This window comes from Vulpes vulpes, unplaced genomic scaffold, assembly GCF_048418805.1.
Source record: "Vulpes vulpes isolate BD-2025 unplaced genomic scaffold, VulVul3 u000000690, whole genome shotgun sequence".
In the NCBI taxonomy this organism is placed as follows: Eukaryota; Metazoa; Chordata; class Mammalia; order Carnivora; family Canidae; genus Vulpes; species Vulpes vulpes.
In genome coordinates, this window is record NW_027325818.1 from 19,335 (window position 1) to 38,623 (window position 19,289).

The window sequence follows — 19,289 nt, forward strand, 5'->3', positions numbered from 1 at the left end:
TGGGAAATGATGGAAAGAAGATAGCATATGAAACTTTTCTTTCAAGAAATTTAATAATAAAAGATTTATTATTACTTAATAATAAGAGAATAGCTAAGCAAACTGAGGGACATGTACTAGAGGGAAGATTAGTACAGATATTAACATAAACTATAAAGCATGGAAATATTTATAAAATATGAAGTTTTAAAATTTTTGGACTTTTGAAGATTAATACAATGAAAGCTTCCAGGTAATATAAAGGACCGACAATAAAATGTTCCCAGGAAGTTGGAAATAAAATTTTATCTGAGAGTTAAACTATAAAATTAATATACATTGAATCAAATAAAAAAATCACCTTCAAGAAACATAATGGCTTCCAGACCAGCAAGCCTTGGTTATAACCTGATTGATAATTTTGACCTATCTAAACAATGTGTCCGTTAACCATGGAAGCACAGAAAAGGGAGAGTTGGCGAAGCCAACATAGAGCTGACTTGGTAGTTACTTAATCTTCCTGTGCCCTAGTTTCTCCATCTCGATAATGGGGTTAATATTAGTATTTACTTCATACAGCTACTGTATAAAACAAAATAGCACTTGGTAAGGAGCAAGGCTTATACATTATTTAAGTTAGGGACCCATGGTGATGAAGCCAACATAAACTGTCACAGTTCTATTTCTCATTATCGACCAGCATTCTGGTTTTCATACATCAGTCATACATACATACATCATAAGGAAATCGGGATGAGTCAGCCTCCTGAGTCTGACCAGTTCTGGGACACTGAGGAGATCAAGTTTCTAAGGCTGAAGGATTAATTTTTTTTTTTTTATGATAGTGACACAGAGAGAGAGAGAGGCAGAGAGAGAAGCAGGCTCCATGCACCGGGAGCCTGACGTGGGACTTGATCCCGGGTCTCGTGGGACTCGATCCCCGGGTCTCGTGGGACTCGATCCCCGGGTGTCGTGGGACTCGATCCCCGGGTGTCGTGGGACTCGATCCCCGGGGCTCCAGGATCGCGCCTGGCGCCAAAGGCAGGCGCTAAACCGCTGCGCCACCCAGGGATCCCCTAAGGCTAAAGGATTAAATACTCAGCCTGTATTGAGGTTGAAAGCACCAAGGTAATGCCATCCAGCCAGACTTCTTGTTAGCCAGCCAGTTATCTTTCTTGGTGTCACCCTACCTTTAGTATTCCTAATCTATTCATACTTCTAAATAACTTGGGGTGGGGGAGATCTGTGCAGAAGGAATAAAAAGACTAGAAAAGTTACACTAAAATATTAGCAGGTGGTTGTGTGTGTGAAGGAATTATGGGTGATTTACTTGACTCCTATACTTTCCAAGTTTTCCCTAGTGAGTATTTATTATTTTAATATTTTTAGAACATTTTTAAATGATAGTAATGTGAAGAAAAAGAGCACTAGGTGAAGGAAACAAAGATAGAGACAAGGCTTCCGAGGCTACAAGCTGAGGGGAAGATGTCAGGGAGTAAGGGCCAGGGCAGGGAAGGTCAAGGACTCTTTCCTCCAAAATGAAGTAGTTTTCTCTGGAAAGACTTTTTATCCCGCTGTGCACTTGGGCCTTGAAATGGCTCTTTATTTGCCAGTCCTAGCATTTGCGTAGTAACTGACTGCAATGGAAACTATTTGCTTGAGAATTCTAAATGTATCACTCTAATTGTAATACTGACTGCCTGTTGAAACTGAAAGTTCCAGATCCGAGTTTTTGGACATTTCGTCATTCTTCATCATCAACACTACCAAATATTTGCTAGTCACCTCCTTGGTGCCAGGCTTGATGCTAATTTGGGTAAGGGTGTTCCAGGTGTTGAAAGGGAGGGAGCTTGTGAGAAGAGACTACATTTAGAGACATAAAAAGGTAAATGAAAATGCAAAATCACTGTACCAGGTGGCTAGAAACGTCCTAGAATCACAGATTCTCCGAGTTGGATTTGAAAGGTCAGTCTAATTCTCTTACCCTGAGATTCAGACAGCAGTTGTTACTTAAAGTTAGCTTTGAAAAGGCGTGCAGACTTTGCCTAAGCGGAGATCAGGCAAGGCGGTTGAGGGCAGCAAACCGAGGGAACAAGGGCCCTAAGGCCCCGGGACACTCTGCGGGGTGAGGACCGATTACCATGTGGAAAATGATCAGTGTTACCGGCAGGCCTCTTTTCTATCCTCTCTTTAGCCTCTTTATTTTCGGCTGACTCTGTTGCCTCAGCCCTGTGACCTACGGGTGCCTGAGGAAGCCTTCCAAAGCAGTTACGCAATCTCCGCCAAGGCGGTCGTGAGGCACCGCTCCCTCCCAGCCCAGTTAGGTCCCAACTCCGGGACTAGTTTCCTAAAAACTCACCACTGCCCCCTCCTTCCCAAGCCTGGCTATTCACCAGTTTCTATGGAATAAAGTACCTCTTGTTTGGTTTGGGTCAGAGTAAGGAGTTTAATCCGAGTTTTTGTCAAAAGTATAAAATACAGTAAAACCCCGGAGATTCCACTTCTTTAGACCCTGCCGCCAGCGTGCAACTTGCCTTTGAGGTCTGAAGTTACCATAGCTTTCTAAAACTAGGCCGACGGAAGAAACAGCCTCCTCAACATCCTGGGTGCACAGCAAGAATGGAAACTTAAAAAGTCGTTGGAGGTGTTTCGAAAGTAAACCTCTGGAAGCATATTGCCTACTGTGAAACATTCTCGGCCGCAGAGTGGGCGGGGGTTCTGGGGGTCCGCGCGTGCGGGGCGAGCGAGACTAATCCCTAGGTCGCAGCGCACAGCTGCCAGGACCCGGGGCGCCCGCCCCGCCTCGTGCTCGCGTCTCCCGCAAGGTGGAGGCGGCGCTGCCTCCAGTGACCATTACCGGCAGCCGCGCGGGAGCCTCTGGCCGGTAGCGGTGGCCGTGAATTCAGCGGGGGATGCAAGATCCTGGCTTGGAGGCTGGACGGGAGTAAGGGTGGCAGAGAGCAGCCCCGAGGGAGCTAAGCGGGGCCGCTGACCGCGGGAGTCTCAAGCACTTGCTTTCGTGCGGTGGGCTCCAGAGGCCGCTATCGCGTGGACTGCTAGCGCTCCAGGCCTGAGCAGTGGGAGGGCTCTTCCGGGGCCTAGCACTCGGGCTTCCCACCGCGGGGGCGGAGCTGCATTGGAGCCTCCTAACTTGGAGGACCTCAAGCGCCTCTGGCGCACAGGCTGTTTCTCTCTGAGGGGATTGGAAACGTGGCGTGATGAGGAGCCGGAGTAACTCTGGTGTCCGACTGGATGGCTACGCCCGGCTGGTGCATCAGACCATCCTGTGCCATCAAGTAAGTGAAGGGGTGTCACCTGTAATCTTCTAGGATGTGCAGTGTGATAGCCTAGATGGAGACCGCTGGGTGAAACATTCCCCCCGCCCTGCTCCGTGTGTGTGTGTGTGTGTGTGTGTGTGTGTGTAGCAGGTTCTCCCACACACCCCTAGCTTGGGAAGCCATGGAAGACCCTGAAAAAAAGATAGGTGTTGGGCTGAGAACAGAACTAGGGTCAAGCACCGTTAGCTTGAGCCCTGAGCCTTGGCTTCCATGCCTGCCCCTCCCCCATCTGCTAAGCGCCCAGCAGGGCTCCAGGGGCACAGTTGAAATACGCGTTGAAGCTTGTTTATTGACAACCCCCTCCTCTGCCCCAGGTTTGGGCGTCATCTTCCTGTCCTCCATCCAGAGAAGAGAAGTAGGTGAACGTTTAGCCATCTTAAGACTAGACTAATGTGAAGATTTGAAGTAACTAGTATATACTGTTAATTATATATTTTTTCCTACTCCTTTAATGCTAGTCTTCCATTAATAGTTTATTCTTTCTAACTGGAAAGCTAAAATACTGCCTTTCTTATAACGATATTGACGTTTCAGACTCAGCAAGGCTTCAGCTAGCTTTTTCTCTTTATTCAAGATAGCATTTGCTTGCACTTGGTCAGAAGAGGAGGTTATAAAACTCAGGAGTAGTGAAGTAGAAGAAAGACCAAAGTCCCTAAGTAACCCATTTGATAGGTTTGGTCTCCTCATATTATTAACACCGTATGGTTACCTGCCTGTCCTGTTTTTCTTGGTCTTGCAGAATCCAGTGACTGGATTGCTTCCAGCCAGCTATGATCAGAAAGATGCCTGGGTCCGAGATAATGTGTATAGTATCTTGGCTGTGTGGGGTTTGGGCTTGGCCTATCGGAAGAATGCTGACCGGGATGAGGATAAGGCAAAGGCCTATGAACTGGAGCAGGTATTCAGAATGAATATACAAAGAGATCTGGAGCTGTGTGTGCTAGTGGGTGTGGGAGGGGGGTTTGGGGAGTAGGGATTAAAGTAAACATAGCCCCCAGGAGCTAAAAGAACTGTATTTTGCCTTTCTCCCTCCCTCCTCACTTTCTTAAAATTACATTCCAAAAAGCTTTCCTGTATTGTACTGAATTTTTTTTGGTGTAGTGGAAACTTGAAACTTGCTGATTCAGGCAGAGAGGGCACAGTCTGTTCTGTTATAGTGGAAAAGCCTATCCTAGGATCTTTGCTGAAATTTATAATTCTCTTTCTAAGTAAAGGTATTTTGCAGCCTCAAGCATATTTATTCATATTGAGAAGAATGTTTGGGGACAGGTATTTATGATTTTACTTCATTTTTAAAAATAATAGGTGATATTTGTCTGAGGATAATGGACACAAATTAGCAGACCTTCACAACTAGACACAAGTAAAGAATTTATTTGTTGATTTTTATACCTATGACCACCATTTCAGAGCCTGTCCTCCTCCCTCAGCAAAATAAGGCCAGAGTTAGCAGATGCCTTTAAGCCAACTTTTAAGGCCCTTCACCTTTATAGAAAGTAGCATCCTTTATAGAACTATTTAGACAGAAAGTGCTGCATTCTCTTGAATGACCCAGAAAATTATATTCTGGGCTATGTAGGTCTCTTAATGTTGTCATACTCTGTTTGGTAAGATAAGTGTGTATTCTTTTCCTTTGGTGGAGAAGATTCTACACCAGCCATTTGCTCAAGTGTTATCCTTCAGACTTAGGCAATCTGAGCTCTAGTCTTCATCTATAAATCAGAATATTGAGATTTGCTTATTTTTAAGGGTATCAACATATTGCGAGTTTCAGGCCTTGGCAATAGGGAAGTTTCGCCATGTCCTCTGCAACAGCAGGTATTTGTTTGTTCCTTCAAGCCATTATTGAGAGGGACTTAGGACCAGCAAAAAAAAAAAAAAATGGCCACTCACACACACACAAAAAAACTGTTGGAATTTTTGCTCCAGCTCAGGAAGTACAGATCAATATTTTTACAACTTATAAAAATAATACATAACCATTGTAAGAATTTAGAAAAAATGGAAGAGTATTTTAAAAATCCAGTAACCCTACTCCTCCTTCCACCCATGAAATCTTACATCCTACTGTAATATTTTGCTATTTTGATCTCAGTATTTTGTTTGTTTAGCTAGAGATATTAATATCAGTGAAACAATACCCATGATTCCATACCTAGTGCAAGTTGACCAATTTTTTTCAATACTATTAGAAGAAATCTTTTGTCTCCTTGTTGACTAATCATTCTGCAAAGTTAACATCTTTTCTTCTATGATCCAGGAAGAAAGAATTTTACAGAGGAAGGGGAAAAATTAAGGAAACATTGAATTACTTTAAAATTTTAATGTTTCATTAATTAGTTTTTAACATAGCCCAAAATATTTTTCCTACTATTTCAGTAATAACTTCAAAATATCTCAAAAACATTATGGCAGTGGGAAACATCTTCAAAATAGAAACATTTCCCTGGGAATCCTAAAATTTCTATGGACTTTCATTGTGAATTAAAATAGATTTTATTATCAGGTCTCATTAATTTTCTTTCTCTAAACCTACTCAGTTAATTCAGACCAGGGATCAGAAAACCATCTCTATAAAGGGCCAGATAGGAAATATTTTTGGCATTGCGGGTCACGTGTGATCTCTGCCCAACTACTCAGCTCTTCGGTTATTGCACAAAAGCAGCCAGAGATTTATTTACAAAACACATGGTGAGCTAGATTTGTCCCTAATCTACATGAGTGGTTCTAAACTCTGGCTGTACAGTGAAACCATTTGGGAAGGTTTTAAGAAATACCCTTACTGGACCCCACCCTAAACAATTTAGATAAATCTCTGGAAGTGAAGCCTTTAATATTTTTAAAAGGCATTAATATTTTTTAAAAAGTACTGATTCTAAAGTGCAGCTAAGGATAATAAGCACTGATTTAGGGATCCCTGGGTGGCACAGCGGTTTGGCGCCTGCCTTTGGCCCAGGGCGCGATCCTGGAGACCCGGGATCGAATCCCACATCGGGCTCCCGGTGCATGGAGCCTGCTTCTCCCTCTGCCTGTGTCTCTGCCTCTCTCTCTCTCTCTGTGACTATCATAAATAAATAAAAAAAATTAAAAAAAAAGCACTGATTTATGGCTAATAAGTGAGTATATATTAAATCCAGAAAATCCATACATTAAATTCCCACCTACTGTCAACTCTCCGTTACTGTGTGGATTTTTCCAAACCATTGATTGTTAATCATTTTTACCCTTCCTTCCAAATCTTACTTTGGTTTCTAAGAAACAATGTCAGAGAACTAAAGAGAATTAAGAGACAAGCCAAAGGTGGCTATTCGATCTTAGATTGAGAATATAACTGTATGAAAACATGTATGTTTTCACAAATGCCCTTTGCTCTTAGTCACATAGACATACACCCATAAAAATAAATAGGCACACAAATAAACACAGCTCTTTGGATGCCTGAAGTTCTGCTTCTCCCTTAGTTTTGTTCTCTTTGTGTAGTCTCTTATCTTTTCTTAGGAGTTTAACTATTACCTTTGTAAGAATGACTTCCAAAACCCTGTCTTACCTCTGATCTCACTTCTTATTTTCATTGCCTTCTGTTTCATTGCACCTTCATATCCTATGGCTCCTCAAGCTCAGGATGTCTGAAACCCCATGTTCCCTATTAAAAACAAACAAAAGAGACTACCAAAAACAGCAACTCAGCATACATCCTTTATTCTCTTATTGGTATCCTTGTTTTACCTTATTCACGTGGGCAACATTATTTAGGAATTTCCTATAGTGTATTCCATGGCACATTAGGTCAACTAAGTTTGGGTATATGTTAAACAGTGGGTTTCTTTACTCCATTATTCCTCAGAGCCTTTGATGTACTAATGTGCATTTCAAATCTAAGATAAGGTTGGGTTTTACAAACTTTCCAGAATTTTTTGGACTAACTAGTATTCTATAAATCAGTGTTTGTGGGGCACCTAGGTGACTCAGTCAGTTAAGCATCTGCCTTTGGCTCAGGGAATGACCCCAGAGTCCCGGGATTGAGCCCACATCTGGCTCCCTGTCCAGCAGGGAGTCTGCTTCCCCCTCTGCCCCTTACCCTGCTTGTGCTGTCTTTCTCACTCTTTCTCCCACAAATAAATAAATAAAATCTTTTTTTAAAAAGTGTTTGAAAAGTGCTGCCGTGTGGGGGATTTTTTACTTGTCCGTTTTGCCTTTTGATACATGCAGACCAAAGTCTGTTGATTCTTATAATTTTTCTTGAATTCATCTCCTCATTTCTATTCCCTTCTGCCTCAACCACAGTCTAGACTTTGATCACTTAACACCGCTTTGAAAATTTTAATTATATCATTTGCATTCTCAGCAATTTGTGGCTCTCCTTTCCCTACAAGTAAATCCAGATGTTTTAGATTGATAGGTAGGACTCTCTAGGGGTTGGTCCTAGCCTGCTTTTTCAGTATTATATCATTCTGGTGCCCTGCATTGTCGCCCCTAGTTCCAACCATGTTGGTGTCTTCAGTGTTCCTCTAACAATCCTGTAATAAAAATATCTGACATTTGTGTAAATACTGTTTATTTTACTACATATTTCCCCATAATTACCAGTATTTTATTCTCATAACACCCTGTGATTTGGGTATTATCTTCCTTAATTTACAAGTGAAGGGATTGAACCTTGGAGATGAAAGTGGAATTTGGTGGTGCCATGAATACAACCTGGATATTATGACTTCAGATTAAGTCTTTTTGAATTTTTCTCCATAGAAGTCATGGACATTTTCACCTCCAGATCTTTTTACAAGTTGTTTCTTCCACCCACAATGCCTGTTCCCTTCCAATCTGAACTAATAACTCCCCTTTCAAAGCCCAGCACCAGTCCCACTTTTTCTGTGACTTCTGTCCTCATAAGACTACCACTCAATTGTACAGTGACCACTTCTTTCTCGGAACTACTTTCTTGGAACTTCTAGATCACTTGTGATCTGAAACACTCAACATGTTCACTTTTCCATATAGCAGACTTTGTGTAATTATCATGTGGCAGGCCCTGTACTAGATATAAAAAACAAAATGGGACAAAATGTTTATATTTAGCTTTCATTTTATTTTTAAAATTTTTAATTTATAGAAAAGTTATAAGAATAGTAAAATGACCATATTTACATATACTCTTTATCTAGATTCACTAAATTGTTAACATTTTGTCATATTTGCATCCTCACTCTCTCAAAATGTACACACACACACACACACACACACACACACAGTTTTTTTGATAAGCGATTTGGGAGTTCTTGCAAACATGGAATGGACATTTTCAAAAATAAAGCCTTCTTGAGGTGCCTGGGTGGCTCAGTCTGGTAAATGACCAACTCTTGATTAAGGATCATCAGGTCATGATCTCAGGGTCATGAGATAAAGCCCCACCTTGGGCTCTGTGCTGAGCATGGCTCTCCCTCTGGCCCTCCCCTGCTCCACCCACCCCTCTAAAAAAATAGTAATAATAAAGTCTGCTTAGTCCGTTGACTTAAGGTTTTATTAACCTGGTCTCTATCCCTTTTTCTTAAGGAGTTGATAGTCTAATGGGGGAAACAGATACATAAGCAAATAGTTAAACACTACATTAGGATAGATACTATAGGTACTATATCTATAGGAGATAAGTACAGTACAAAGTTCTGTGGGACACAGAGGCAGAAATATCTTTACCTTGAACAAAGCAAGGAAGGATGCACAGAGGAAATGGATTTTAAAGGATAACTAGGAGTTGTTAGGTAGACTATGTTTATAGTTTAGGGTTTTTTTTTTAAATTTTGTGTTCTGTCTCCCTTATTTTTATGTTCCACAAAGTCTGATAGAGTGTTTTGTATATTTTAGATGCCCAACAAACATTTGATTGTACATATACCTGGAGAGAGAGATTAATACTTACATAGATATGTTTGTATATAGTTATGTATCCTTATATATCAGTTTACAAATATATAAATTCATATCCTCAAAAAGCATAGGTGAGAAGAGGGTGTCACTTGATGTGGTTAGAAGCCCTAGCATATTAATGAACATATATAATTAATGCTGACTAGAGCACTGAAACCGAAAATGGCCACTTTGGGGGAACACAAAGTACAGATAGCTTCCTTCATTCCTGCATCCCCATGCTTTCTATTAATTTTACCTTGACTTGTAAGCTAGAACTTGAGAACAGACATGGCTGACAGTGGCCATTCCAGGAGGACAAAAGTGGAATCAGGAATTCCCTACTGGGTCCATGATTCCCACATTTGCTGTTTAGGTTAACAGGGCACCTGGGTGACTCAGTCGGTTAAGCATCCAATTCTTGATTTCACCTTGGGTCATGATCTCAGGGTCGAGTTGTGAGATCGAGCCCCTCTCAGGCTCTATGCTGGGCATGGAGCCTGCTTCAGATTCTCTCTCTTCCTCTGCTTCTACCCCTCCCTGCTCTTGTGTGTGTGCACACACACTGTCTCTCTCAAAAAAAGAAAAGAAAGAAAAGAAAAAAGAAAATGTAGATGGCAGTAGCAGGGCTTGATGGTAAAGAAAGTTAAAAAAAATGTGATAGAAACCTGTAAAGTATGTGGTAACATATAGAAGATAGTTCAGAATTGAATCAAGTTCCCCACAGAGGAGGCTGTGTTAAATGGTTTCTCTAACAGGGTACATTAAAAGGATGGTCTCTTTCATTAGGGTCAAAGTAGTGTTAGAGATTTTCTTATGCGGATTGCAGTCAGTTTCATTATTTATAATAAATGCTTCATGCTTTAAAAGGTGACGAGATCATATACTGCTTGCTTGTTCTCTCGTGCTCAAGCACACTCACTTGCTCTCTAGCACACACACATTCTTCCCTCCCATATATATTTACTTATATATTTATATATTTCTTCCCTTGATTTGTAAGGAGAGGGCACCATTTGTAGACAGAAATTACTTAAGAAAGGGAACTCTCCCAAGGAAACACTTTTTTTTTTCTCAAAAAAAAGACTACATAAGGAGTTGGAGTATAATTTAATAGACACTTATTCTTATCATGCCTATTGCTTATAGTCCCACTTCAGTGTTTTGAAGGAATAACAGAGTGATCTGGCTCCCAAATAGATTAGTTTTCAGAGGTGTCCTGAAGTCACCTCTGAGCTAGCACCTCTGATGCTATGTTTTTCCAAAACATATTGCCTACCCATGCCACTGTTGATGGCCCTTCTAGTGTCATCTCCTATAACTAGTATAGCATATTATTACTATACTATTTATAATTAAATATATTATTATTACTGTGTTATAGTATGCCAACTAGTATAGCATATAATTAGTGGTCAGAATTTTGGGATGTGATTGGAAAACTAAGTGCTTTAGAAATTGCCAAGCCCTTGTAAGAGAAAGAGTGGTAACTTGAGACTGAAGAATGACTGTAGCTCTTTTTTTTTCATGGAAAAGAAGTTGAGTTGTGTTAACAATTCCTGTTTACACTTCTGAATTGAAGTGCATTAATTTTTTAAGGAAAATGTACAGATAAATATATCTGTGAACTCCTGAAGAGAAGTCTTGGCTACCTTAGAAGAAAAAAAATAATGATATTGACTTCTCTAGGCCATAAGATCTATTATAGAATATCCCCATAGCTTTAGGACTTTTGAGCTGACTTGCCTCTTTTCTCCAGGCAGAATGTCCTCTAACAGGATGGTTGGCTTGGTTTTACATAAGCCTGTTAGAGCTTGGAGTTGTTTTTGTTTTTGTTTTGACTTGAAGAAAGCACCAACTGAGCTTTTGATTCCACTTTTAGCTGCAATTTAGCTCTTCTGTGTACCTATAAAGTAAATGCCATGTAAATAGGAACCCAGGATAGAGTTACTTGTTCTGAAAAGGTCATGTACCAACTGCAGTTGCTGAGTAAGTGTTCCTGCATTTAGGGATGTTTATAACAGTCTTGTTTCCATTTCTTTCTGCAGAGTGTAGTGAAGCTGATGAGGGGCCTGCTGCACTGCATGATCAGACAGGTATGGTATTGTTAACAGCTCCCTCGCTAATGAAAGCACATTGTAATAGTGTCTCTATCCTTTAGTAAATGTTTACAGCTTATATTTTTTCAATTTCACAAAGAGTAGACAATGATTTCAGAAAATTTGTGGAATGGAGGAGGGAAATGTCACTCATGATCTCACCACCCAGTTACCACTGGCATGTTTCCTTCCAGTCTTTCCACCCCCCTCTATAAATGACTTTTTAAAATACTTCATCGTTACTGTACATGTAATTTTGTACATTGACTAAAGATGATACACACCTATAAGCCCTCATATGATACCCTTGGGACCAAATAAATTTTAGAATTCAGACTTTTTCAGATTTTTTGAGTACAGTGCAAATACTGTATATTATACCTTCAACAGGTCCAGAACAGCACTGTCTCATCAAAAATATTAATCTCTCCATAGGGAAACATAGAAGCATTCTCACACTAAGTGGAATTAGTAAAAACTACAAATAGCTCCACATCAATTTGAATTAAGTGTTGCCATCAAATGAATTTTGGCACAAAATTTAGAGGAATAACCTTTGTGGCAGTGTTTTGGATTTTAGGATTGGAGATTAATGCCTAAGACTTAGATCTCCTTGCATTAATTTGCATTTTCCTGACCTTGAATGAAATTGAGCTTCCTTTCCTGTGTAGATTTAAAATTTGCATTTCCTCTATTAATTGCCTATTAGGTCCTTTTTCTATTTTTCTTTTGAGCTGTCTCTTTCTTGGCTATTTGAGGAGTTCCTGTACATTATGAATATTAATGTTTTGTCACATACACTGCAAATTTTTTAACAGACTGTGGTTTATCTTCTGGATTTGTTTATGTTTTTGTTTTCATCCGAAAGTATTTTACTGAAAAAAAAGTGTTTTACTTTTATCCTAGGAGATCTTTACACTTGTTGCACACATTGAACCTGAACTGACTTTTTTGAGACCAAGATTATATTTTGTTAGAAGAAGCAATCAAGGCCCAGATTAATAAAGTGACTATCCACAGGCACACAACAAGTCTAAAGTAGAAAGAAATCAACTCCAGACTTCTGAACTTCTTTATCAGTGCTCTCTCTCCTGGGATATCTCAATGCCATCATTTCTTTTTTCCCCTTCTTTGCTCCTTTCTTTTTTTGTATTTTAGATAATTCTATTTTCTACCTTACCAAATAGGTTTAAAGCTACTAACTTCATGAACCTTATTTAAAGGTTTAATAGTTTCTATCATATATCAAATGCACATATAATCAAATCTCAGTTTTAGGAATGAAGTCTCTCAGTTGTCCCTTGCCCAGTGTTTCCATTCTGACCTCTCGTTTCAGCATATGTTCATATGTTTTCTCCATTACTTCATGTATCTTCCACCCAGCTCTTTTCATTACTCCTTCAAAATAGATCCCCTTAATAATCCCCCTGGTTTCCCTCAAAATTCCTACCTCTGTTTCAGGAATAAATGTATCTTTTTTATGACTCAATTGTCTCTTACTAGACTGTTCACACCCAACCACTGCATCTCAGTTTATATCTACAGTGTGCCCAGACAATCATATGAAGAGTAAAAGAGAGGTAGTGAGTAGGAAATAGCTGGCTTTAACTGGCATTATTTTATAACTAATTGCTTAAACTTAAAAAAAAAACAGCAACAGCAGACTTTCCTACTTGTGTTAGTATGGGGAAAAAGAAGTAACAGTGTATTTTAAGTATTCACAATTGCCTGAAAACCAAATGCAATGGTATATGTTAGAGTATTACAAAAGTGTGGCATATGGGATGATTTTTCTACATTGCCTTCTTTTACTGTTCTTGTTTTCTTCAGGTGGATAAAGTAGAATCCTTCAAGTATAGTCAGAGTACCAAGGATAGCCTCCATGCTAAGTACAATACCAAAACCTGTGCCACTGTAGTGGGTGATGACCAGTGGGGACACCTGCAGTTGGATGCTACCTCTGTGTACCTGCTCTTCTTAGCACAAATGACTGCCTCAGGTCAGTACCAGGACAGAATTACTGGGAGCCACAGCAATGTGAAGCACTGACTCTGGTACACATGGTTTCTCCAAAGGTGTTGACCAGAAAACGACATAGCTGTTTACATTGCTTAAAGATACATGGTGGAAACACAATATTTTGTAAATTATATACAAGGAAACAACACTTTGAGGTCTAGTTAGTATTCCTTTACCCTGAAAAACAAGTCTGGGGTACTGATTAATATTTTTTGAATTGAGAACCAGGAAATCTGGAGTGGATTTTTTTTGGATGGATATTTTTATCTTTCATTAATCCTCACATACCATGAGATGGTGAGATGGGAAAGAAGGGCTAGGGTTTTCTGCTTGTTCTCATGCTATACACTGACGATCCTCTAGTATTAATATAAATTGAATTACCGGGATCCCTGGGTGGCGCAGCGGTTTGGCGCCTGCCTTTGGCCCAGGGCGCGATCCTGGAGACCCGGGATCGAATCCCACGTCAGGCTCCCGGTGCATGGAGCCTGCTTCTCCCTCTGCCTGTGTCTCTGCCTCTCTCTCTCACTGTGTGCCTATCATAAATAAATAAAATAAAATTAAAAAAAAATTAATATAAATTGAATTACCTACTTTATACTACTCTTTATGTATATATTATAAATAAGACATCTATCTAAAGGCTATTTAAGTTATATTAGGGGATTAATTTAAGAATTAGAATTCAAATACTTATTTTTATTATTGAATAATATACCCTTTTCAGATGGTTTTGTTATTAGCCTTAGATGCTTTACCTGAAAAAGGACAATGTAAGAACTAACATAATTCCCTTTTATTTTTCCTAACTTGGAGAGGATAATGAGTCTGATTACACTCAGTTTGTAAATTAAACAGGACCTTTTCCAGATCTTCCTGAGTAAGTAAATGTACTCAGAATACCACAGTTTTGACACTCGAATTTATCTTCCTAGCTGGCTATAGAGCTCCAAAGTACTAAGGACATTCAAGGTAAGAAGTGTCCCGGAATATTCTTATTCTCCTTTTCTTGCATCAGTAAATATCTGGTGATAAAGCCTTCCCGTTTTCCCTCTGGAATGCACAGCCCAGAAGCTGAATTACCTTTTATTAAAATTATAACATGGCTACCCACACACTCCCATCTTTTGGAGGGGAGTTTCTTTCCTAAATAAATATATTTTTAGGTTTTATGCATTTAAACAGAATGGAAGCTATAACTCCATTTCTTTTTTTTTTTAAGATTTTATTTATTTATTCATGAGAGACACACAGAGAGAGAGAGAGGCAGAGACACAGGCAGAGGGAGAAGCAGGCTTCATGCAAGGAGCCTGATGCGGGACTCGATCCTGAGACTCCAGGATCAAGCCCTGGGCCGAAGGCAGGTGCTAAACCACTGAGCCACTCAGGGATCCTCTATAACTCCATTTCTAATATTCTTTTAGTACCAACTCTGGAGTGTTTTTCTACAATGCAAACTGTCTAAATATTTCTGATGGTTTTCATTTTGAGTCCAGAAAGGAAGCAGAAATATACTAAAGAGGCTTGTAGGAGACATATTCATTCAACAAATATTTGTTGATTTCTGACTTAACATTTGATTTTCACCTCAATAAGCTGACTTTGATAGGTACTTGGAAAAAGTTGGATATAATCCAATCAGGCCTTTGCAGAATAAATATGAATAAGTAGAATTTCACAAGTCAGAGAAGGAAAAGGAATAGCATGGCTACAGCACAAAGTTGGAAAGATATTGGCCACCAAGGTAAGACTAGTTATCTTCTATGGCTATAGTGTAAGATAGATCTGGAAAAAATACCAAAAGATGAAGCTAGAAGGTTGGAGCTAGCTGTTTAAGAGCCTGTAAATCATGCTAGGTAGTTTGGAGTTTAGTCTATAGTCATTAGAGAACCACTCAAAATAAATAATCAAGAAACTTTCAGATGGTTCACTCCAGTAGCAGGAGGATGGATTGGATAGGGGAGAAAATTAAGATGGAGAACTTAGTTAGGAGGTTAGTGAAATACTTTAGGCAATAAATGATGCAGAACATATATAAGGCATTAGCCTTGAGAATGAAAAGGATATATATGAGAGATGATCAGTAAATAAAGTATGAAAGATCTTCATGGAAAATTTTCATCTTTCATGGGAACAATTCTCTGCACATTTTTGAACTTTTAAAAATCTCAACCTTGGTTAAAAGAGAGTCTTAGAAACTGACTGCCCTTCTCCCCAGCAAAATAACCATAAATTGTGAAAATAAAGTTTAAAATAAACAACCATTTAGTCACTAGAAATTGTCTGAAGGGCATACAGCAAGTAGAGAAACATTTATTCAAGCAAATATAAATCTTGGTAAGAACAGTGAGGGTGTGGCATTTAGACCACAGCCTCCCTCGCCCCAACTCATCAGGACAGAAGCACTACTCAGCGTGGATGCAGACCAGAGTATAAGGCTTACTCTTCCCCTAGTTCCCAGTTTAGGACTATGATAGATATCTCCCCAACAGTGGTTGCCAACATTTCCCATCCTCCTCACCTGTGTGTTGCAGAAGCTCTGATCTAGCCAAAAATAACTAAGAGGTCTGGAACTCTGTTCCATTCCTCAGTTCCACTCATGGAGCTTAAACCTAGGCAGAGCAGTCCAAGAATAATAGGCCTGGCCCACCTTGCTGGTAGCATGGAGGGAAAAGCAGGCCACAAAAACAGAAAAGCTCCATAGTTCTTCCCAAGAAAACTGACTTTAGTGGGAAAGTTAAAGTCTAAGGGCACTCTGAAAAACTGGAGATTTTTGTTCTAAGAAATTAAGAGGAGTCTGATAGCTCAATAAGAGCAACAAACTAACCTGTAGACTAGCTAGAAGTTTTAGCAGAGAACCAGGGACAGAGATAGCTAAAAAGAGTTTCTAGGGTTAGAAAAAGTGTCAAAGTCTGGCCTCAAAATCCTGAAATGGGGCTTGAATTTAATTGGATGAGACTGTGGACAGTCTGTACCTCGGGGCACTATACAATTTGATAGAGCCATCAGCTGGCAATTGGTGGAGGTTAACAGCTGAGTATGAAGACATGTAATAGATCACAGAAGACTAAACAAAAACTGTGGTCTTCCTTGGGTGACTGTTTGTATTATTCCCAAGGCTACGTCCTCTGAAGAACAGCATCAGAGGCTGCATACTGCTAGGAGCCCAATGCAGGACTTGACCCTGGGATCACGCCCTGAACCAAAGGCAGATGCTCAACCCCTGAGCCACCCAGGCGTCCCGAAAAATAGATTTCATTGAAATTGTCCAGCCAAATCACTTAAATAAATAGCAGATAAACATAAACCAGCCCCATATAGGATAATATCAATATACCTACAGAGTTTCTATAACTATGTTATCTGCAATATCTAGTGTTCAACAAAAATGTATGACACATGCAAAAAAACAGGAAAGTCTGAGACAACACAAAAAAAGCAGGTAACAGAAACTGCCTTTGAGAGGAAACATTACATTGAATTTAGGAGACAAAGACTTCAAAGCAGTTACTATAAAAATGTCCAAAAATCTAAAGGATGCCATGCTTAACAAGTTAAAGGAAAATATGATGAAAGCATTACATCAAATAGAGAATATCAATAAAGAGATAAAAAATGAACCAAATGGGAATTTTGGGGTTGAAAAGTACAGTAACTTTTTTTTTTCAAAATTTTATTTAAATTCTAGCTAGTTAACCTCTTGTGTAATATTGGTTTCAGGAGTAGAATTTAGTAATTCATCACTTACCTATAACACCCAGTGCTCATCATAATAAGTGCCCTCCTTAATACATATCACTCATTTAACCCATCCCCCAGGCACCTCCCCCATTAACCCTCAGTTTGTTCTCCGTTGAGTCTCTTAGATTTGCTTCCCTCTCTCTTTTTTCCCTTCCCATGTGTTCCTCTGTTTTGTTTCTTAAATTCCACATATGGGTGAAATCATATGGTATTTGTCTTTCTCTGACTGATGGATTTCACTTAGCATAATACCCTCTAGCATCATCCACGTCATTGCAAATGGGAAGATTTCATTCTTTTTAATGGCTAACATTCCTGTATATGTACATATAAATACACACACACACACACACACCACATCTTTTTTTAAGATTTTATTTATTTATTCAAGAGAGACACAGATAGAGAGAGAGAGAGAGGCAGAGACACAGGCAGAAGGAGAAGCAGGCTTCATGCAGGGAGCCCGATGCGGCACTTGATCCTGAGACTCCAGGATCACGCCCTGGGCCAAAAGCAGGGGCTAAACCGCTGAGCCACCCAGGCATCCCCACCACATCTTCTTTATCCACTCATCAGTCAGTGAACATTTGGGCTCTTTCCATAGTTTGCTTATTGTTGATAATGCTGCTATATATACCAGGGTGCATATACCCCTTTGCATCTATTTTTTAATTCATTGGGTAAACACTCCCATAGTACAGTTGATGGATTGTAGCATAGTTCTATTTTTAACTTTTGGAGGAACCTCCATACTGTTTTCCAGAGTGGCTACAGCAGCCTTCATTCCCACCAGCAGTGTAAGAGGGTTCTCCCTTCACACCCTCGCCAACATCTGTTTTTCTCTGAGTTGTTAATTTTAGCCATTCTGACTGGTATGCTATGTTATCTCATTGTGGTTTTGATTTGCGTTTCTCTGATATTGAATGGTGTTGAGCATCTTTTCATGTGTCTGTTGGCCATCTGGATGTCTTCTTTGGAAAGATGTCTATTCATGTCTTCAGCCTACTTCTTAGCTGGATTATTTGTTTTTGGGGTGTTGAGTTTGATAAATTCTTTATAGATTATGGATACTAATTGTTCTAAAGAGAAAATCCACAGTGCCATACTCTCATTTTCAAAGGGGAAAAACACTTTATTAATATTATAAAAATCTAATAAAAACAGAAGAAAAGGGAAATCTGCACATAGATAAGGACAATAATAAACAGAAAAGGAGAATAAGACAGAATTACATCAAATTGGGTACTTAACAACATCCAATCTCATTAGCTGAGGAATTCTCTTGGAGATAGCCAGGCTGGAGACCCAGTTGAGAGGCCTGAGCAGAGCATCCTCCTCTCAGGTGAGAGTTCCAACTGACCATCTCCGGAAGGGCTGTATTCATAGGGCAAATGATGGAGTCTGAAGTTAAACAACTGTTTGCTTATGTACAGTTTGCCTATGTTATTATGTCTTTACATATTCAAGGATCCTGGCTAGGTGTGCTTGCCTCCCCTCCCAGATTCCATTATAGGAGGAGCAGCCCAGCCTGGATCTGGAGGGGATGTAAGGCAAAATTTATAGCTCTTGGTGTCCAGACCAGAAGGGCCAATTCTGATGTAGAGGCCAGCTAATGTCAACTAATCAGGCTCCCAAGGCCACATATGCAGCACAAATCTCACAAATAACATTCTTTAGCCTACCTGTATATGTGCAGGTTGGGGTGTTCAGTTATGCAGGACAAATCACAGAAACCTTTATCCATACAATACACTAACCCTTTATCAGTTAAGTCAATTTCAAATATCTTCTGCCATTCCATATGTTGTCTTTTAGTATATTCTTAAGGGTTTCTTTATTAATTTAAGAGAGAGAGTGAGTGCGAGAGAGAACACAAGCAGGGACAGAAGGAGAGAGAGAAGTAGACTACCGTCTACTTTGAGCAGGGAGCCCAATGTGTGGGACGATCCCAGGACCCTGGGATCATGGCCTGAGCCAAAGGCAGATGCTTAGCTGACTAAGTCACCCAGATGCCCCTTTTCCCCTTTTGCCTTTTAGTTTTGTTGATTATTTCCTTCACTGTGCAGAAGCTTTTTATCTTAATGAGGTCCCAATACATTTTTGCTCTTGTTTCTCTTGCCTCTGGAAATGGGTCTAGTAAGAAGTTGCTACAGCTGAGGTCAAACATGTTGCTTCCTGTGTTCTCCTCTAGGATTTTGATGGTTTCCTGTCT

The 19,289-nt window shown here is 39.8% G+C and overlaps 1 protein-coding gene across 19 annotated transcripts in view; it reads left to right on the plus strand.

The window, feature by feature from the left end:
- The first annotated feature begins 2,551 nt into the window (after positions 1-2,551).
- The window catches only part of PHKA1 (phosphorylase kinase regulatory subunit alpha 1), a 157,629-nt gene continuing 140,891 nt past the window's right edge, over positions 2,552-19,289 (plus strand). For 12 of the 19 annotated variants that reach the window (XR_011999375.1, XM_025982908.2, XM_072746322.1 and 9 more), the window contains exons 1-4: positions 2,785-3,275; positions 4,057-4,215; positions 11,267-11,314; positions 13,148-13,316. Coding sequence is in view for 16 of the 19 variants with exons in the window: in XM_025982908.2 (XP_025838693.1) it covers positions 3,198-3,275; positions 4,057-4,215; positions 11,267-11,314; positions 13,148-13,316 (454 nt within the window). In the remaining 3 variants the exon portion in view is untranslated. Of the gene's footprint in view, positions 3,276-4,056; positions 4,216-11,266; positions 11,315-13,147; positions 13,317-19,289 lie in introns of all 19 variants that reach the window. The other 7 variants (XM_072746333.1, XM_072746334.1, XM_072746326.1 and 4 more) reach the window with 6 other exon arrangements.